Consider the following 22,871-nt stretch of genomic DNA (forward strand, 5'->3'; position numbering starts at 1 on the left):
AAGTCCTTTATGATTTAATCTATCAACATTTGATTGTTTTACAGAAGTTTTACAACTAATAGCAGAAGAAAAGCTGCAAGCGCAACAGCCTGGTCCCCCGATGAAATACAGAACACAAACCATAATAAATTTAACTCCCCTCATCCTGCAAAGAAACAATATGCAAGCAGAATAGATCGATTCCACTGAGACCTGTTTTTTAGTCTAATTGTAAATGGTAATCTGTCTTTTTAATCTGACCACTGTAAATATTAAGAACTCTATTTATTTACTCGTTGTCAGTTGACACTGTACACAAGTGCCAAGTCAACAGAGATCAGGAAAATGTTGAAAGCTTTACACCAGAGCAGCAATTAACGGTAATAGGACCTGTACACTCTACTACAACGCTTTTTCATTTCATTGCTATCATGTGTAATACATCACAAATTAAGCATCAATACACCTTTAAATTACCAGTGGTTGGATTCAGTTCCCAAAACACTGACTCAGAACAGTTTTATATCTATTAAATAACTTTGATATCAAAATGGATGTATATGCAAAAGGTGAGATCTAAAATACATTGTGGCTACCTTCTATTGTTGAAGCTGTTAAAACTGAGGCACTGTAAGCAACTACTGGTGCCACTCTAGCTGAATGCTTCTTCATCTTCTGCAGTGGTTCCTCGAGTTATTTGGAGTTACAGTTCCTTATCGCGGCACACATTTCAGACACTGTGCTGGAAACCCAGTGATGAAGCCCGGTCTGCTGTTTGAATGATTGTTTGGAGGCGAAGCAGCATGCTTTGGGTGCTGATGTGCTGTTTCCCTGGGAACCTTTTTATAACACGTGAACTGAGACGATCCCTCAAAGCCCGAATCCGAGCACTTCCTGTTCTCTCGTGCTGCTGCCGCCGCCGTGGATGGGTTGGGATCAGAGTAGCGAGGTTTGAATAGAGAGGCAGAGCTAATCTCCTCATGCATGCGTCAGCCAGCGCACTGGTTGTTTTTATAAAGAAAATAATACGGCAATTACTCTGGAGAAATTGTAATCACATATGAAGTCGATTCATTTTTGTAAACTCTATGTAAAAATTTTTTGTAACATTAAAACAATAGGTAATCAAGAAAGTAGGAAATTTTCCCTTTTTTTTGTATTCCAGGTGATCAAGAATTGCTAGAGATTTGAAAGGATAAAATAAATTATTCTTTTGGATATTTTGAACATATTAATTCACAAGACACCAAACACATTATTGGTATTGTTGGATCTTTCTAACCAACATTTTACCACAACACTGACCTTTAACACTAACTTCTTTATGGGATTGGATTTGTCACTGTCATTTTTCCAAACTCCCTTATATTAAATAATAGCTAACTTACTCTGAAGTTCAAGTATATTACAGAGGAACTTTATGTGCACACAATAAGACACTGAAGTTCATGCAGATGACAATTGTATTCCAGCGGGGGTGGGCTTGAGAAATAGGATGTGGCAGGACAATCTAGGTGTGCAATTACTTCTCAAACTTTCACTCAACCTAACACCTAATACAGTGAAATCAAACACCATTATAATGACTCAGCCACAAATTAAGGCTGCCAATGAGACAGTAATTTTCAACAGTGTGCTATTTTAATTAAATCACTTAATTCCTGTTGTTGATTGAGACTTTTGTATTCTTTGAATTTGGCATTATTTCACATTAAAAGTACAAATATCTTCAAATCCTGCAACTTCTTTTCATCAGTTAATGTTGAAGTGATTTTAATGTTGAAGTAAAGTAGATTTAGCCTGGACATATTTTAAACTTGTGCTCTAGTTATAAATGGTTTCATTAGATTAGGCTATTAAAAGATGAACCAAGTTCTCATTGAGTCATTTTATACATGGAGCTTCCTGGAATGCTGGGAGTATTTTAAGATTTTCTTGCTTCAGCAGAACAGTAGGAGTTTAGTTTTTATTAACCTGCAGCAAACTGTATTGCAGTACAATGGCAGAAAATATAAGAATAATATAGTTAATGCATACAATGACAAGATGACATAGAAAATAGCTCAGTGCTGTATGTAATTAGGAAGAAACTGATAAAGCAGCTTCAAAATCAAATCTACATTAAAAGAATTCTGCTATGACAGTTTCCTTTCCAGCTATCTTTTAGAAAGGCTATCAAAATTTCAGGGGGATCTCAAAAAGCTAGATAAATGATCCAAGGATTGGCAAATGACTTTCAATCTGATTGTGTGAGCTTTTACATTTTGGGAAGTCATACCAAGGTAGGACTTATACAGTGAATGGCTGGGCCCTGGGTGTGTTGTGAGTTCTAGTACATAGTTCACTGAAAGCAGCATTGCACAATGGTAAAAAAGGCATTTGGCACACTGGCCTCCATCAGTCACAGCACTGAGTATAGGAGTGGGATGTTATGCTGCATTTATACAAGTCTTTGATCAGACAGGATTTGGAGGACTGAGTTTTTGTTGCCCTGTTATAGGAAATTCATCATTAAACTAGAAAGTATGTAAGAGAGGACCTACAAGGATGCTGCAAGGACTCGAGGGTAAACGAGACTTTACTCCTTGGAAAATAGGAGTTAAAGGGGTGGCCTTGAAGAGATATATAAAATGATGAGGGGCACAGATCGGGTGGATGGACAGTATTTTCTCAGGGAAGATGAACTAAAAACTAGTTTAAGGCGACAGGGAAAAGATTTAAAAGTACCTCAGGGACAACTTCTTCACACAGAAGGCAGTGAGTATATGGAAGCAGCTGGCTTAAACAAGTATAATAACAGCATTTGGATAAGTACATGGACTGAAGGGATATGGGTCAAACATAGGCAAACAGGACTAGGTTGGTGGGCTCCTTGGTTAGTGCAGGCAAGCTGGGCAAAAGGGCCTGTTTCCATGCTGTACTCAATGACTCAGTGACATGGCTCAAGATTTTAACAGCTCCTGTTCAGATCAACTCTCAGATCACATGTAGGTATATCTAACCCGACGGAAGGGGAATGGCGAGAGCATTCTAAAGAATAATCCAAACTGTTCAGGCTTTCCTCCTCTGGCAGGGGGAAGAATGTTACCTTAAGCCTTCCAGGGAATATTGACAAGCTGTGTGAGTGCACAATAACATCCACTTCAGAGCATGAAACAGGAAAGGAAATTGGTGAGAGATTGGGTGCTCTTGGTTGTTACAAGGGATCTAGGTGTGCCTGTACACAAGTCTTTGGAAATGGATGTAACAAATATCTAGAAAGGCAAATGTTACATTACTCCTTATAGACCAAGCCTGTTTTCTCTCGAAGTTAGAAGAATAAGAGATAATCTCATTGAAATTACAAAATTCTTACAGGGCTTGACTAGATGCAGACTGAAGAATCTGGAATAGAGGGTTTTAGTCTCAGAGGTAGGCTGCTTCAGAAGGAGATGAGGAGAAGCTTTAACATTCAGGAGTGGTGAACCTCTGAAACTTTCTACCCCAGACGCCAGGGGAAGCTCAATCACTGAGTTAATTCAAAACTGACATTGAATTCTGGAATCAAAGGAATCAAGGGAAATCGGGATAATACAGGAAATTAATGCTGAGGTAGATGCCCAGAAATCCAGGGCAAGCTTTAATGGCTTGATATTATCTCCTCTATTATTGATTACTAAGATACTCTCAGATTCAATGCCACTTAGTATGAGCCACAGTGAAAATATAATTGGAAATTTATAACGAAAGTCAACACCCAAAGCCCCCAAACTTTTGCTGAAAAGCCAAATTTAGAGTCACAGAACAGTGCAGCACAGAAACAGGCCCTTCAGCCCATCTAGTTTATCCCAAACCATTTAAACTAACTACTCCCATCGACCTGCACCGGGACCATAGCTCTCCATACCCCTACTCCCCAAACTTCTCTTGAATATTGAAATCAAGTTTGCATGCTCCACTTGCACAGGCAGCTTGTTCCACACTCTCATGACCCTCTGAGTGAAGAAGTTTCCCCTCTTATTCCCTTTGAACTTTTCACCTTTCATCCTTAACCCATGACCTCCGGTTGTAGTCCCAGTCAACCTCAGTGAAATAAAACCTGTCTGCATTTACCTTATCTACAGCCCTCATAAGTTTTGTACACCTCTATCAAATCTCCCCTCAATCCTCTACATTCCAAGGAATAAATTCCTAATCTATTCAATATTTCCTTATAACTCTGATCCTCCAGTCCCAGCAACATCCTTGTAAATTTTCTGGGTACTCTTTTAACCTTATTTACATCTTTCCTTCAGGTAGGTGACCAAAACTGCACACAATACTTCAAATTAGGCCTCACCCATGTCTTATACAATTTCAATATAACATCCCATTTCCTGCACTCAGTACATTGCTTTCTGAAGACCAATGTGCCAAAAACTTTCTTTAGGACACCGTCTACCGGTGATGCCACTTTCAATGAATTATGGAGCTGTATTCCCAGATCTCTTTGTTCTACTGCACTCCTCAGTGCCCTACCGTTCACTGTGTAAGGCCTACTCTGGTTGGTCCTACTGAAGTGTAACACCAGGCATTTGTCTGCATTAAACTCCATTCACCATTCCTCCGCCCATTTATTCAACTGATATTGATCCCTCTGCAAGCCACCGCCAGTCTTGGTGTTAACAGCAAATTTGCTGTTCCAATTAACCACATTATCAACCAGATCATTGATACAGATAACAAACAGCAATGGACCCAGCACAGATCACTGCAGCACTCCACTAGTCACAGGCCTCCAGTCAGAGAGGCAACCATCTACTACCACCCTCTGGATTCTCCCACAAAGCCAATGTCTAATACAATTCACTACCTCATCTTGAATGCCAAGTGACTGAACTTTCTTGAACAACCTCCCATGTGGGACCTCATCAAATGCCTTACTAAAGTCCACGTAGACAACATCCACTGCCTTGCCTTCATCCACATTCCTGGTAACTTCCTCAAAAAATCTCTATCAGATTTGTTAGACATGATCTACCACACATGAAGCCAAGTTTTGCTACCATTGACTTAAGACTTTGGTACATCTCGTCTGCTGTTCAGTGTACAGTTTTGCTCTCCCTATACACAGAAGGATATACTTGTGTTAAAGGGACTGCGACAAAGGTCCAGTGGATCGATCCGGTGATGAGAAGGTAACCAAGTAGGAAGTGCCTATATTCTCTGTATTAAAAGGAAATAGAGAGATTCCATGAAAAGCATGTAATTCTTAGAGACCTTGCTAAGATGGGTGACAAATACTGTTTACAAAGATGGAGCGTTCAGAATTTGTGATCATGTGTATCTACTATAAGCCTACAGACTCTCACAGCTACCTGGACTATTCCTCTTCCCACCTTGTCTCTTGCAAAAATGCTATCCCCTTCTCACAATTCCTCCGTCTCCGCCACATCTGCTCTCAGGATGAGGCTTTTCATTCCAGGACGAAGGAGATATCTTCCTTTTTTAAACAAAGGGGCTTCCCTTTGTCCACCATCAACTCTGCTCTCAAACGCATCTCTCCCATTTCCCACACATCTGCCCTCACCCCATCCGCCCACCACCCCACTCGGGATAAGGTCCCCCTTGTCCTCACCTACCACCCAACCAGCCTCCGGATCCAAAGTATAATTCTCCATAACTTCCGCCACCTCCAACGGGATCCCACTATCAAGCACATTTTTCCCTCCCCCCCCCTTTCTGCTTTCCACAGAGATCGCTCCCTAGGCGACTCCCTTGTCCATTCATCCCCCCCCATCCCTTCCCACCGATCTCCCTCCAGGCACTGATCCTTGCAAGCGGAACAAGTTCTACACCTGCCCTTACACTTCCTCCCTCACCACCATTCAGGGCCCCAGACAGTCCTTCCAGGCGACACTTCACCTGTGAGTCGGCTGGTGTGGTATACTGCATCCGGTGCTCCCGGTGTGGCCTTGTATATATTGGTGAGACCCAAGGCAGACTGGGAGACCATTTCGCTGAACACCTACGCTCGGTCCGCCAGATCTCCCAGTGGCCACACATTTTAATTCCATGTCCCATTCCCATTCTGATATGTCTATCCATGGCCTCCTCTACAGTCAAGATGAAGCCACACTCAGGTTGGAGGAACAACACCTTATATACCGGCTGGGGAACCTCCAACCTGATGGCATGGACATTGACTTCTCTAACTTCCGTTAATGCCCCTCCTCCCCTTCTTACCACATCCCTGATATATTTAGCTTTTCTCCCCCCTTCTTTTTTTTCTCTCTTTCTGCCCATCACTCCGCCTGTTCTCCATCTCCCTCTGGTGCTCCCCTCCCCCTTTCTTTCTCCCTAGGCCTCCCGTCCCATGATCCTTTCCCTTCTCTAGCTCTGTATCCCTTTTGCCAATCACCTTTCTGGCTCTCAGCTTCACCCCGCCCCCTCCGGTCTTCTCCTATCATTTTGCATTTTCCCCTCCCCTCCTACTTTCAAATCTCTTACTATCTTTCCTTTCAGTTAGTCCTGACGAAGGGTCTCCGCCCGAAACGTCAACAGCGCTTCTCCCTATAGATGCTGCCTGACCTGCTGCGTTCCACCAGCAGTTTGTGTGTGTTGCTTGAATTTCCAGCATCTGCAGATTTCCTCATGTTTGCCTTTGTGATCATGTTGATGGTTTTGACGTAAATGTAGAGAATGATAAAAAGGCTTCTAAATAACACAATACTTTCTTGTGTGGCTAACAGCGAAGAATAAAGCTGTAGTAAGTTTCAGGAAGTTTCTGTTGGCAGAAATGTAGTAAATGGTATTTTGCCTTTATAAATTTGGGATTTTATAATGAATTGTAGTTCAAAGGAACTGAGGGGAATTTAAATCTTCAAAGATAGCAGGGCAGGTAGATAAAATAATCAGAATGCCATATTTTCAGGGAAAAATAAAACACTGTAACTACACAAATGCTGGGTTAACGTGTTCACTTCTGGCCACCACATTGGGAGTTTTTGTTCTCCTTTCACAACAGAATTTTTTTGAATTGAGCAGCTTGCAAGAACAGTTCCAAAGTCAACCAAAATGCTCCTGATCTGGAGTTTGATCCAGGTAGAAATCCTTCCCTGAAGGACATTAACCAGATAGATTTTTATGACAACATTGTAGTTTTGCTACTGACAACTTTCCAATTAATAAATTAATTTAGATTTCTTTTGTGGTGTGATTTCATCATTGGTCAATGTCAGTCCACCAACGTAACCACAGTATAATGTGAAAGAGAACTTGCTGGGCTAAAGTGAAAATGTCATAGGGTATGGATAGAGCAACACCTGATAAATGAAAGTAGGGTTTGAAATAGAGATGGGATCGGGGTGCTTCTTAATTAGTAAAGAGGAGTGCTTATTATTAGTGGTCCTTGAACTGACTATCAGGCTAGTATCAGGAGCTCAGCATAGGTTGTATAGAAGGTTGATTGGACTGTGTTCTGTTGATCAGATTGAGATAGGGTAGTTAGTCCAAAAAACAATTGAACCCGGACTACAAATGGCATAAGCTGTCCTTAGAGAAGCAATCTTCAGGTGCTTTTAACCCTCCACTGTTAAGGGCCTCGCTATGCAAAGAACTCTTAATACAGTGAACAAACATTCACAGAACATCAGAACATGCACAGCACACCATCTGGTCTCACTTGTCTGCTGGCAGCCAGAAATATTACAAGATCACCATTATTGAAGATTAAGGCAACACACACAGATGCTACAGATGTTGGAGGAACTCAACAGGACCTGCAGATTTTCTCTATTTTTTTTTTGTTGAAGATCAGCTTTATTTGTCACATGTACATTGAAACATCAAAACACACAGCAAAATGCTTTGTTTTGTGTCAACTCAAACCAGTGAGTGGCCTCCAAGTATCACCATGCACACAAGCCCCTAACCCGAACCATACGTGGGAGGTAACAGGAACACCCAAAGGAAACCCGCGGTCATGACGAGAACATAACACTCATTCCAGCAGCAGGAATGGAACCCCAATAGGTGGAAGCTTACGCTGCAGAGCGACGTGCTAACCCTTAAGGCTGATTTATACTTGTGCATATGGGTTATGCCGTAGGCCTGATTTTCACTTCTGCGTCGCTCTACGCCGTAGCAAGCATGCTTTGGTGTGCACCAAAACGCTAGTTGGCGGTGGGGTTTCTATGCCACTGGGTTGAGTTTCTTCATGAGAGACATGGACGAGGAAATGCATTTCAAACCTTTTTGCATGTCAGCGGGTAGATTTGACAATTTGGTTCATCTATTTCGCATCGGTGTACAGACATGGTGGAGAAGAAGCAACTGGAAATGCGATGCTACCAAGCGGACCAATCACAATTGTTGCAGTCTGCGTCGCCGCGACGCGTGAGTTACTTTTTTGGGGAGGTGCACATCACCCTATGGTGTAGGGTACGCAGTACCAACGGCGTAGATGCAACGCAGAAGTATAAATCAGGCTTTATGCTACCCTTACATCCAATTAATGACCAGAAGTCCTTCCAACAAACAAAGCTTCAGATTTTTGATCAAATTCTATAATGTTATCATAGTGGAAATTCCTGGCCACAAGGTGTTAATTTATAAAAATATTTCGACTAAAAGGTCTCCAAATCCAAAGACGGTAAGTTCTCCTAAACCAATTATTATCACACATTTCTCAGAGGCAAAATCTTACTATGTCTAATGACTAGTGTCCTGTAAATATTTGAATGTGTTACCTGAAGACAATAAATGCTGCAAAGTAACAGCACTGCACTGACAGCCACAATGACAGCATACTCCACTCCAACTATACGACAGGTCCCTTGCTGTGTGGGTACTCTTCCTAATCCAGCTCAGTTAATTGGATTCATAAGCAGAAAGCACTTCAGTTAAACCAACAAGAAGAGAAACAGATCATTCTGCCTTTTGTATGAAACAAATTGAACTGCAGAGCTCTCAAAACTCTTTGCTGCCCTTCTCAGGTAAAAATATTACGATAATTTCTCCTCAGAGCATATCTGCATGTTTTAATATTTATTGAAAAAATTATAACTTCCTCTCCTTCAAAGTTTTAGACTGAGACACTTCGTCAGGACTATAAAATGTCCTGATGAAGGGTCGTGGCCTGAAATATGGGCTGTTTATTCCCCTCTATAGATGCTGCCTGACTTGCTGAGTTCCTTCAGCATTTTGGAGATGTCAAGATTTCAAGCAACTGCAGAATCTCTTGTGTTTTATACTCTCTTTTGAAGGTTTAGTATACAGCTACTAATTTTAACAGCTACATCAATTTAAGGATAATTTTCAGATAGAAAAGGCAGGTAGTTAAAAGATTAGGAAATGCTAGAGTTCAAAATTCAATAGTAAAAGAACACTGATCAAATAGAATTTAAGGCCATTGCCTCCTTGCAGCACCTCAAACTAGTTTTGAAGAAGGGTTTTGGCCCAAAATGTTGACTGTTTATCCATTTCCATAGATGCTGCCTGACCTGCTGATTTCCTCCAGTATTTTGTGTGTGAATACCTCAAAGATCAGCTTTCAGTTAAGCTCTGTGTATAATCTCTCTGATGTTAGAATGCAAATAATTGTTTCACTAAATGCAACCATGTACTTATATGTATTGTGTTTTTAATTATTGTCTTCTTTATCTTGTGTGTGTGGTTTTTTTTTGGTCCTGCTTCGGATCGGGAGTAACAATTATTTTGATCTCCTTTACACTTGTATACTGGAAATGACATTAAACAATTTTGAACCTTGGCACAGAAGAGGTTATAACTACCAGCTACATCACGGCTGAAGCCTCTGCTGCTGAAGCTGGTGACCCTCAGCAGTTTGATCCAATGCAGTTAAGTGAGTGGGAATAGAGAGTCCGGAACAGTGAGAAGTCTAACCCAGCATTACTGACTTCCACTGACTTCACCGGCTTCCCTTCTAATGCACAAAAGACCAAGAACATAGTCTTAAGTCCTCACAACAATGCCGTGACTTTACAGCTTTGGTCCTTGTTTTCAGATACCACCATGACATGACTCTGTCCTTTCCGATCACCTCCTTTAGAGCTTCAATGCTCAGATATCTGTGTCCCTTTACCTTTTTGCTGCTGGCACACACCTGATTGTAATTGCTTCACACACTAACACTTGTGGCATTCAGCAGCCAAGAACACCAGCTTCCAAAATTCCATACTAAAACTCTCTCTTCTTCTTTAAGATGTTCCTAAAAAAAAACACTGCTGCCCTGCCTGTGTTTTTTCGTCATCAGCCTTAACATCTCATGTAGTCTAGTGTCAAACTTACATTTCACAAATCTCCCAAGTATTTTAATTTCATATTTTAAAGGTGCTATTTAAATGCTTGTTGTTGCTGTTGACTTTGCCTCTTCCCACTCAGCAGGAAAACAGAGGAAAGAGTCGACAGTGCAGTGGGGTGCAATTCCAATGGAATAGTCTCCTCAGTTTTACTCAATTCAGTTACCGTCAAGCCATTTGTCTCCTCTTATCATGAGACATGGCTGCCAGCACTGGCCAATAGGAGAAGTCACTGCATTTGATCCATTTTGACAAAGACAATGCAAGTCCAAAGGAAGGCACACTCTGACTGAAATCACGCCTGGTATCTGGGAAGATGGTGACGGTTGCAGAAAGCCAGTTATCACAGATCTAGAGTATTCTTGTGGGAGTTTCTCAGTGTAATACTATGGTTTAACCAATTCCAACTAATTGATTGATGACCTTTTCTCTACTACAAGATCAGGAGGACTAACATTGCTGGATAACATTCGCACTGCATAAGAACCTAGTTATCATTTCCATCAACACCCAAGCACTACACACTTGGCCATAGTTGTGCCTGCAGCATTAATATCCAATCAGTAACCTAAGGATCAGCATTAGCCAGGGGCTGGCTATGTCAACAATACAAGAATCATTCAAAGAAGATCAAAAATCTGTAGATGCTGAAAAAAAACCATCATTGGAAGCGTATTTCTGACAAAGGGTTTTCAACCTGAAACATTTTTTATCAACAATATGGTCTCAGGAGCAGGAGAAAGGTAGGATGATCAGTGATAATAGGTTCATCTTATTCACCCAAAGTCTCCGCACTGGAATTTCCAGGAGTATTGTGCTTGTGTATTATGTAGGTGTAGAGGGGTGTGACCTATTCAGGAGAGGAAAGTTCTCCTGATTATTCCCCACATTGGAGTTAAACACAACCTTTTTTGTTACAGGTACACAGTGGCAGTAGCAAGTAATCAGAAATACCTTGTTGGAACTCAGCAAACCTACTTCTGCAAGGCCTTCAAGCCCTTCCATATCTTCCTTCAAGCAATCAGATATCATGTAACTCCATTACCTCTCCATGTCAGATTAACATGGTATTGCTGCACTGGTATTGCATCTCAGGCTACGTCCACACTACGCCGGATAAATCCGTAACTGAAGCATTTTCTCTTCTTTTTTACCCTCCATCCACACTAAAACGGCATTTTCATCCCCCGAAACTGGAGCTTTTCAGAAACGCTTTCCAGGGTGGGTATTTTTGAAAACACTGCTTGGGCAGATCAGTGTGGACGGGGTAACCGGAGAAATCTGAAAACACTGTCAGACTGCATGGCGCCATTTCATTGTTTTCTTGAATGCAACCTAACAATTTCAGAACAGACGGCAACGAAACTGAAGCCAGAAGAGTTAGAAATGTACTTACCAAATACTTTGACCCATAACTTACTGAATAAATAAGTATACTCACTTTGCCCTGTTTTCTGTCCTTGCTTGTATGAAGGTGGTTTACCTATTTATACAAGTACTTCTCTGACAATAGATGTGTAACAGCTTAATGTAACATTGTATGGAAATACAAGATAACACTGATGCAGACATGTTTTATACATTTAACAAGATGCTTTATTAATGCAACAGTTAGTCAGTTTTTCAATATCCATCGTCAGCCGGGTCAATCTGTCCGTGAACTCCCTGTTGGTTGCCTCCGTACACTCCAGTATTTGTTTTTTTTTATTTTTAAGTTCTCCTGTGCGAGAGCCAACAGCTGCCCGTCGTTTTAAGTTTTTCTAGCCTGTAACTACACAAACGCGTATTTTCACAACGAGATTTGACACCAAACACGTCGCTTGTTTTCGGTAGATGTGTCCTGCGCATGCGCAGGAGGAGGAGATTCGCTGAAATCTCCGTTTCAATGTAGACAGAGATACTTTTTAAAACTCACAGTGTGGACGCCTATCATTTTTACGTGAAACCGGCGTTCCCAAAATTATTCGGTCTAGTGTAGATGTATCGTCAGATGAGATGCTACACTGATGACACCAAATTTTAAAGTGCAAAGGGACTTGAACCACCTTTACTGGTTAAGATTTATCTCTCAATCAACATCACTAAAACAGATTAACTGGTGGTTTGTTTGTGAGTGCCTGCTGCTCACAAAGTGGCCATTGCATTTTCTGTTCTACAGCAGTTAAAACAGCTCAAAGATTTTCATTGACAGTAAAGTGCGTTGAGATTTTTTTCTCCACTTGGACATAAATTGCTCTTCCTTCATCATGATAAAATCAAATTTTTGCTTTTTCTTACCCAGCACTAACGTGGAGGCAGATTCACTCTGAGTCTAAGTAGAACAAAATGAAAAGGGATGGGTTATAAAAGTAGTTTTGCTAGCATATCCCAAGGATAAATAAGTTACTGCAACGACGAACCAATGTCAAAATGCTGACATTTTCTGTTTAAGATGGTTATTAAAAATAAAAAATATACCTCAGGTTGTTCTGATTCCAGTGAGTCAGCTGGTAATTAAGACACAGCTTAGCATTTTATAACATTGGCGATGAGCTCTGAATGCACCATTACCCAGGGACAATGAACAGTGAAATGGAAGAGATCTCGTCCATATTGTTTAACTGACGTACCTTGCAGCAAGTCACCTTTTGGTGTACTTAGAAAAAAATGACATCCCTTCAGCATTAATTCAGTTCCTGTGGAACGCATGTAGCAAGTGAATTAGAGCAGCCGAAGTGGATGGTATCAGCTATAACGAAGTGCGTTGCTGCATCGTTTTAGTTCAATACAAATATGATGTCTGCACTGGCGCCTCTGCATGTCATCAGATTCAGGCAAGGCGCAATTCTCTCTCTGCTTGTTGATGTCATCCAAATCTGACATCCAGTAGGTACAATATTTTTAATCTTAACTACTGAGAAAATAACTCCTTACACAGACATCAAAAGGACCAGTTTTACAGTGTAAACAGCAGATTTGTATTGGCACTGTATTATTTACTAGTCATTCCTGCTTCAATACCATACAGCCTTCATTGCTGGGGGCAAAACTCCATTCAATGCAGGTTGGCACTTCCATTGTATCCTGGATAATGGACTACCTGACTGGCAGACCACAGTTTGTGCAGCTTCAGAGCTGTGTGTCAGATGTGGCTGTAAGCAGCACTGGGGCCCCACCGGGGACTGTATTGGCTCCCTTCCTGTTTACCCTGTATACCTCAGACTTTACATACAACACTGAGTCATGTCATCTGCAGAAATTCTCTAAAGACTCTGCAGTAGTTGGGTGTATAAAGGGAGGACGAGATGATGAATATAGGGCCATGATGGACGACTTTATCAAATGGTGCAAGCTGAATCATCTGCAGCTCAACATCAGTAAGACAAAGGAAGACTAAGCCTGCATTGCTTCCTATGACTATTGGTGGTCAGGACATGGCTGCGGTATTTGAGTGGAGCACCAATATATAGGCTGTGTACAAGAAGGGCCAGAGTCGCCTCTACTTCCTGAGGAGACTGAGGTCCTTTGGAGTACACAGGCCTCTTCTTCACATGTTCTATCAGTCTGTTGTTGCCAGTACAATCTTCTATGCTGTGGTGTGCTGGGGCAATGGCATCAACATGGGTGATGCCAACAGGCTCAATAAACTGATTAGAAAGACTGGCTCTGTTATAGGAGACAAATTGGACACACTGGAGGCTGTGATAGAACAAAGGGCCCTAAGGAAATTCTTAGCAATTCTGGACAATGTTTCACACCCCCGGCATGCCACCTTGGCTGAACAGAGGAGCACTTTTAGTAATAAACTAAGACAACTGCACTGCTCCAAAGAGCGCTGTCATTCTTACCCTCAGCCATTAGGCTCTGTAGTAAGTCAATCTATAGCCAGGGAACTCCTGTTAGACTGTTTCAGGTAACTTATTTTTTATTCTTTTTACTTGAATTTTTATATCTGTGCACTTGTAATGCTGCTGTGACACTGTAATTTCCTTTGGGATAGATCTATCTATCTATCTATCTATCTATCTATCTATCTATCCTACAACCATATTCACCATGGCCTTTGGTTCAACCCCCAAATTTCTCATTTCAGTCTGATAACAGCCTCATCATTACAAAATGATTGTAGTTTTATAATATGTGCAAGTTTCTGGTACAACTGCATCTCACGCACTCAAACACTGGAAAATTGTTAACTTTTTGGGGGGCAGGAGGAATAGAAATACATCTAACCAGTGGAATACCAGCGAGGCACAACACAATGCCCAAATCAGGCATACTAACTTGCAACCACTATTGTAATTAAGGCTACTACTGTAAGTGGACCTCATCACTGACTTCATCAGCTCTAGAGAACTCCCATCCACTGCCACCAAACTCATAATTCCCTTACCCCACACTGCTTCCTTCTACCACCTACCCAAGATCCACAGGCCCTGCTGTCCAGATAGGCCCATTGCTCTCTGCCTGCTCCTGCCCCACTGAATTCATGTCCTCATACCTCAACACTATTCTATCCCCCCGGTTCAGTCCCTTCCCACCCACCCCGTGACACTTCTCATGCTCGCCATCTCCTCAGTAATTTGCAATTCCATAGCCTTGGCTGCCTCATGTTCACCATAGATGTTCAGTCCCTATACACTTTTAACTGCCATCAAGAAGACTCCAAAGCTCTCCACTTCCTTCTCAATAAAAGAACCAAACACACCCCCTCCACCACCATCCTACCCTGTCTAGTGAAACAGGTCCTCACCCTCAACAATTTTTCCTTCGCCTCCTCCCACTTTCTCCAGACTCGAAGGGTAGCCATTGACACCTGCACGGGCCCAACTATGCCTGCCTCTTCGTTGGTTATGTAGAACAGTCCATGTTCTAAGCCTTTTCCAGTAATGCACCCCAACTCTTCCTCTGCTGCATCGATGACTGCATTGGTGCTGCTTTATGCTTTGCCTCTAGCTGTCAACCTGCCCTTCAATTCACTTGGTTCACTTTTGACACATCCCTCTCCTTTCTCAATCTCTCTGTCTCCATTAACGTTACGTGGATTTTCTGGTGTAGTCTGTTTTGTCATATGCTTTTGTGATATCATTCTGGAGGAATGTAGTCTCATTTTTTAACTGCATTTAACCACTTTCTACCTTCTACTCCAGATTGTCATTTCATGGGTAAGAACTAATATGTACTTTTGGGTTACAACAGACAGGGAGGCTATATATAATTGAGGGAATTGACTTGCATTTATGAGAAACCTCAATGTTTTTCAACTAGCCACACAATACTTACCTTTATTTTTCATTAGAATCAGTAAATATTGTCCTGGATTTGTTACAAATTACATTTTTAAGATGGAATATACTTGCAAGATATGTACTTTTACATTAGTCTCAGCAATTGTAAGGTAGTAGCACAAACAAGAAAGAAAAATCTGCAGATGTTGGAAATCCAAAGCAACACACACAAAATGCTGGAGGTACTCAGCAGGTCAGGCAGCATCTATGGAAAGATTTGCAATGATACATATGCATGAGTCATTTATTGCGATATAAATTTATTTAACAAAATTCCTGTTTTACAGAAATGAAGTATCCATTCAGAAGACTAACAGTGCCTCACCTGATGCTAATTGCTAATTACTGAAACTAAAAAGTCTTAATCATCTTAAAAATTAATTGCAATGATTCATAAAAGTTGTTTCTCTTTACATTTCATCTTGTTTTGGAACAGATTATTTAGTCAGAAGTGCTGAGACATTTACAGTTGAAAATTAATTAAATGATTGGAAGAATAATCCAAAGGCTAATGCTCTGATGACAAGTTTAATTTCTAACATGCCAAATAAGCAACTTAAATTTCCAGTGAATAGGTGTATACAAAAAAAATGGAGGTGGATGGTGTGGTTAGGAAGTTAAATAAACTAGTTACACATGTTCTAGCACTTGTCCCTGCTTTGTTATATAGATAGCCTTGTTTAGATTCAGCGTAACGAAGCTTTCACACAGACCTATTGTATAACATCGCAAATTCCCTATCACCATCATTGGGCAATGTCCTATCTCAATGCCAGGAGAGACCAGAGATGACAACAATGCGCTCTTCTGTGGGAGAAAGTGATGCTGGAAGTCATTACGCTGACTGCTTCTCTCAGGAGGTTTCAAAAGATCATGTTAAACATTGATATGCAAAGAGATGCCAATCTGATATAGAACCTTTTCATGATCCTTACCCGCCCCCCCCGTCAAAAAAAATCATCTCTTATAAATTGTCACTAAATCAAACTCTCCTCCATGTACTTTGTCTGTACTCCTTGCTATGTCAGCCCAAGTAAAGATCCCACCCACCTGCAATATTAGTTATAGAGAAGTACAGCACAGAAACAGACCCTTTGGCCCATCTGGTCAATGCTAAAACCATTTAAACTGCCTACTCCCATTGATCTGCACCGGGACCATAGCCCTCCATATCCCTACTCTCCACATACCTATCCAAACTTCTCTTAAACATTGAAATCGAGCTCACATGCTCCACTTGTGCTGGCAGCTCATTCCACACTCTCACAACCCTCAGAGTGAAGGAGCAACCCCTCATGCTCCCCTTAAACTTCTCACCTTTTACCCTAACCTATGACCTCTGGTTGAAGTGCCACACACTCTCAGTGGAAAAAGCCTGCCTGCATTTACCCTAACCTTACTCCTCATAATTTTGTATAACCCGATCAAATCTCCTCTCAATCGTCTACATTCCAAGGAATAAAATCCTAACTTATTCAGTCTTTCAGTATAACTTCCGCCCTCCAGATCTGGCAACATCTTTGTAAATTTTATCAGTACTCTTTCAACCATGTTTACATCTTTCCTATAGGTAGGTGACTAAAACTGCACACAATACTCCAAATTAGGGCTCACCAACACCTTATACAACTTCAACATAACATTTTCAAGAAAGGAGGGAGAGAGAAAACAGGGAATTATAGACCGGTTAGCCTGACGTCAGTGGTGGGAAAGATGCTGGAGTCAATTATAAAAGAGGAAATTACGACACATTTGGATAGCAGTAGAAGGATCAGTCCGAGTCAGCATGGATTTATGAAGGGAAAATCATGCTTGACTAATCTTCTGGAGTTTTTTGAGGATGTAACTATGAAAATGGACAAGGGAGAGCCAGTGGATGTAGTGTACCTGGACTTCCAGAAAGCTTTTGATAAAGTCCCATGTAGGAGATTAGTGGGCAAAATTAGGGCACATGGTATTGGGGGCAGAGTACTGACATGGATTGAAAATTGGCTGGCTGACAGGAAAGAAAGAGTAGCGATTAACGGGTCCCTTTCGGAATGGCAGGCTGTGACCAGTGGGGTACCGCAAGGTTCGGTGCTGGGACCGCAGCTGTTTACAATATACATTAATGATTTCGATGAAGGGATTAAAAGTAACATTAGCAAATTTGCTGATGACACAAAGCTGGGTGGCAGTGTGAAATGTCAGGAGGATGTTATGAGAATGCAGGGTGACTTGGACAGGTTGGGTGAGTGGGCAAATGTATGGCAGATGCAGTTTAATGTGGATAAATGTGAGGTTATCCACTTTGGTGGCAAGAACAGGAAGGCAGATTACTATCTAAATAGAGTTAAGTTAGGAAAAGGGGAAGTACAATGAGATCCTAGGTGTTCTTGTACATCAGTCAATGAAAGCAAGCATGCAGGTACAGCAGGCAGTGAAGAAAGCTAATGGCATGCTGGCCTTTATAACAAGAGGAATTGAGTATAGGAGTAAAGAGGTCCTTCTGCAGCTGTACAGGGCCCTGGTGAGACCACACCTGGAGTATAGTGTGCAGTTTTGGTCTCCAAATTTGAGGAAGGACATTCTTGCTATTGAGGGAGTGCAGCGTAGGTTCACAAGGTTAATTCCTGGAATGGCGGGACTGTCATATGTTGAAAGTTTGGAGTGACTGGGCTTGTATACACTGGAATTTAGAAGGATGAAAGGGAATCTGATTGAAACATATAAGATTATTAAGGGATTGGAAATGCTGGAGGCAGGAAGCATGTTCCCACTGATGGGTGAATCCAGAACTAGAGGCCACAGTTTAAGAATAAGGGGTAGACCATTTAGAACAGAGATGCAGAAAAACTTTTTCACCCAGAGAGTGGTGGATATGTGGAATGCTGTGCCCCAGAAGGCAGTGGAGGCCAAGTCTCTGGATGCATTCAAGAGAGAGTTAGATAGAGCTCTTATAGATAGCGGGGTCAAGGGATATGGGGAGAGAGGAGGAATGGGGTACTGATTGTGTATGATCAGCCATGATCACAGTGAATGGTGGTGCTGGCTAGAAGGGCTGAATGGCCTATTCCTGCACCTACTGTCTATTGTCTATTGTCCATCTCCTGCATTCAATTCTTTGATTTGTGAAGGCCAATGTGTCAAAAGCTTTCTTTATGACCCTATCTACCTGTGATGCCACTTTCTCAATAAATTATGAATCTGTATTCCCAGATCCCCCTGTTCTACCACATTCTTCAGTGCCCTATCGCTCACTGTGTAAGACCTACCCTGGTTGGTCCTACCGAAGTACAAGACCTTGCACTTGTCTGCATTAAATTCCATCTGCCATTTTTCAGCACATTTTTCCAGTTGATGCAGATCCCTCTGCAAGCCATAATAACCTTCCTCACTGTCCACTACACCCCCAAGCTTAGTTACATCCACAAATTAGCTGAACCAGTTAACCACATTACCACCCAGATCCTTGATCTAGATGATAAACAATGAAGGGCCCAGCACCAATTCTTGTGGCACATCACTAGTCACGGGCCTCGAGTCAAAGAAGCAACACTCTACCACAACTCCCCCACAAAGCCAATGTCTAATCCGATTTACTAGCTCATCCTGAATGCTGAGCGACTGAACCTTCTTGACCAGCCTCCCACATGGGCCCTTGTCAAATGCCATGTAGAAAATATCAACTGTCTTGCCTTCATCTACTTTCCTGGTAACTTCCTCAAACTCTACAAAATTGGTTAGACATGACCTACCATGCATGAAGTCATGCTGACTATCCTTAATCAGTCCCTGTCTATCCAAATACTTATACATCCAGTCCCTTAGAATACCTTCCAATAACTTTCCCACTACTGACGTCAGACTGACCAGCCTATAATTTCTTGGTTTATGTTTAGAGACTTTGTTAAATAGCGGCACAACATTGGCTATCCTTCAACCCTCTGGTACTTCTCCTGTCACTAAGGATGCTTTAAATATCTCTCCTAAGGACCTGGCAGTCTCTGCACTTGCCTCCCATAGGGTCTGAGGGAACACCTTATCTGGCTCTGGAGATTTATCCACCCTGATTTGCCTCAGGGTAGTTATCACCTTCTCCTCTGTGACCTGTACAGGGTGCATGAAGTTGATGCTGCTTTGCCTCACTTCTAAAGACTCTGTATTCTTCTCATGAGTAAATACAGATACAAAGCATCTATTTAAGATCTCCCCATTTGTTTTGGCCCCACACATGGATCGTCATTCTGATCTTCCAGGGGACCAATTTTGTCCCTCGCAATCCTTTTGTTATTATCATATCTGTAGAATCCCTTAGGATTCTCCTTCACCTTGTCTGCTAGAGCAACCTCATGCCTTCCTTTGGCCTTCCTGATTTCTTTCTGAAGTGTTCTCAGAATCAGAATCAGCTTTATTTTCATTGGCATGTGTTGTGAAATTTGTTATCTGAAGCAGCAGTTCAATGCAATACATAATATAGAAGAAGAAGAAATAATAATAATTATAGTATATGTATATTGAATAGATTAAAATTGTGCAAAAACAGAAATAATATATATTTAAAAAGTGAGGTAGTGTCCAAGAGTTCAATGTCTATTTGGGAATTGGGTGGCAGAGGGGAAGAAGCTGTTCCTGAATCACTGAGTGTGTGCCTTCAGGCTTCTGTATCTCCTACCTGATGGTAACAGTGAGAAAAGGACATGTATTTGCATTTCTTGTACTCCAGAAGCACCTCATTTGTTCCTACTTGCCTACACCTGCTATGCATCTCTTTTTTTCTCTTAACCAGGGCCTCAATATCTCTTGAAAACCAAGATTCCCTGCACTTCCCCACCTTCTCGATCTTTCTCCACATTGATCCCTGCTCCCCCACCCCCACACTTTTTCATTCTCTCCCACTTCCTTCACAGTAATAGATGGCAGAGACAAGGGCAGTCATTAATTGTGTGTAATGTGTGTCCAAACAACAGCTTGCCAGTTGTAGCCTTTCTTCATACATTGACAAATTTCTGGGCCTTTTTAAAATGATAATTAATGAAGACAGTTTCTCTTTGATATGCTGCTTTTAATCTTCCACCAAGCACAATGTCAGCCTACTTCTAACAAGATGTAATTTACTTCCACTTGAATTATCTATCAATGAAAGAGAATCTACTCCTGCCCACACCTCCCGCAGGAAGGCATTTGATTCACACCTGGATCAATGCATACAGAGACATTAAATAAAACTGGCAAATACTGTACAATGTCAAGTGGTGTCACCCAAACAGCCTTATCATGGACGACATCCTACAATTTCTGTTTGAAGTATGATTAGAGAATATCAAAGCATGTTCATTACTGTGACCTGAACAGCTTTAGAAATGAAAAAAGTTTCTTCAACTTCTAAGTACTTTAAATGTACTTAAAGTAACATTTCCAGCAATTATAACCACTTAACTTTCATCATATGGTCCTTTTCTTTGTAATGAGGAAAAATATTTATCTTTCTAAGACAGTTAATGAAAGGAAGAACATACTGAATGTTTTTCAGATACTCTGCCAATAGATTGGAGAATTCCTTGAGTGGTGCAGCCATAAGTAATTAATTGCAGTATAATCCAGGTTCATGGTTCATAATTTGTTCCTAATGAACTTCCCTCAGTCGTGATGGGACCATTGGTTTCATTTTGTTTTAATCAGACTGACATTCCATTATGGATAAACCGTCTGTGCTCTACAGTTGGAATGTTTAGGTGGGAATCCAGCAAGGATAAACTCAGACACGAGGAAATCTGCAGATGCTGGAAATTCAAGCAACACACACAAAATGCCAGTAGGTCGGGCAGCATCTACAGGGAGAAGCACTGTCGACGTTTTGGGCTGAGACCCTTCGCCAGGACTAACTAAAAGAAAAGATAGTAAGAGATATGAGAGGGGGAGGGGAGGGGAATAAACAGGCTCAGATCTGATTTCCCAAATACTAAATGGTCTCCCAACACTGTGGAATAGTCCGACACCTAACATATCATAAAAGCTGCAAGGGAGTCCAGTAGACACCCATCATAAAGCATGACTACGATTTCCAGTGTGGAGGGGGAAGTTAAAAGGGTTTGTGAGGTCAATTATAACGCCTGCACTGCATTACTGACGACATCCAAATTTGCTGGACTGCACAACCATGAGGGATTAACACAGTTCTTTTCAGACACAGCAGGTCTTCCTTTGTACTTGTTTGCTGTTTAACCCTTCAGGAACTGACACACCTCGCATCTCACTAGAACTTAATAAACTAAACAGGAGCAGCCCATCCAACCCTATAAAACTGCTAAACCTCTCAATAAAACCAGGGCTTGATCAGCCCGATTCCCTTAAATCTTCACATCTGAATAATCTCAGGAACCAAAACCTGCTTAAGCCTCTTGGGCAGAGAATTTCAAAGATTCATTTGCTTCTGGGTGAAGACATTCCTCATTTCTGTCCTGAATTGCAAAAATGACCTCCAGTTCTCAACACCCCAGCCAAGGGAACTATCACCATTGCATCAAGTACAGAATATATTTTCCAATGAGATCATCTCTCAGTGTTATCAATTCCTGACAATATAGCCCCCGTCTGCTTAATCCCCCGTCATATGATGAATGGTCAATACCAGGAATTACTCTGGTGACACTTCACCCTCTCACATCTATATGCTTATTTCAGGTGAGACGACAGACCCGTACATAATACTCTCCACAGTTCCATATAATTGCAGCAAGCTGATTGAAATCCTCTTGCACTAAAGATTTCTCCTCCTAACTGCTTGCAGAAAGTGAATTTTAACATTTAATAATTGGTGTGCATGGGCATCCCATTGGTCACAGCCTCCCACCCCCCAAACAACCACTTTAATCCAACTTTCTGCACTCTGCCATTAAACAGCAAACTACCTTAATCACATGCATTCCAATGTAATTTAATAATTTCTTGTGCGCATCGTTAAAGATCTTTTGAAAACACAGATGCACTGTGTCCACTGGTTCCTCTTTATATATTCTGCTAATTACACCCTCAAAAAACCCTAAACAGATTTGCTAAAGAGAATCTCATTGAATCCTTCCAAATGATTAAAGGACTTGATAGAGTGGATGTGGAAAGAACGTTTCCTATGGTGGGAGAGTCTAGGACCAGCAGGTCCAGCCTCAGAATAGAGGGATGTTCATTTAGAATGGAGATGAGGCGGAATTTCTTCAGCCAGAGGGTGGTGAACTTGTGGAATTTGGTGCCACAGGTGGCTATGGAGGCTGGGTCATTGGGTGTACTTAAGGTGGAGATTGATAGGATCTTGATTAGTCAGGGTATGAAAGGTTACGGGGAGAAGGCAGGAGAATGGGGTTATGTGGGA

General features: G+C 41.5%; 1 protein-coding gene across 2 annotated transcripts in view; it reads right to left on the reverse strand.

Annotated features, from left to right (window-relative positions):
* slc35f4 (solute carrier family 35 member F4) overlaps positions 1-22,871 on the reverse strand; it is a 143,790-nt gene that overhangs the window by 58,706 nt on the left and 62,213 nt on the right. Inside the window, exon 1 of one of the 2 annotated variants that reach the window (XM_073039921.1) lies at positions 576-913. The exons of the other annotated variant lie outside the window; for it this stretch is intronic. Within the exon in view, the coding sequence (XP_072896022.1) occupies positions 576-651 (76 nt within the window). The 5' untranslated portion in view covers positions 652-913. Of the gene's footprint in view, positions 1-575; positions 914-22,871 lie in introns of those variants that run through there. 2 annotated transcript variants of the gene reach the window in all.

Source organism: Hemitrygon akajei, chromosome 3 (genome assembly GCF_048418815.1).
Source record: "Hemitrygon akajei chromosome 3, sHemAka1.3, whole genome shotgun sequence".
Taxonomy (NCBI): domain Eukaryota; kingdom Metazoa; phylum Chordata; class Chondrichthyes; order Myliobatiformes; family Dasyatidae; genus Hemitrygon; species Hemitrygon akajei.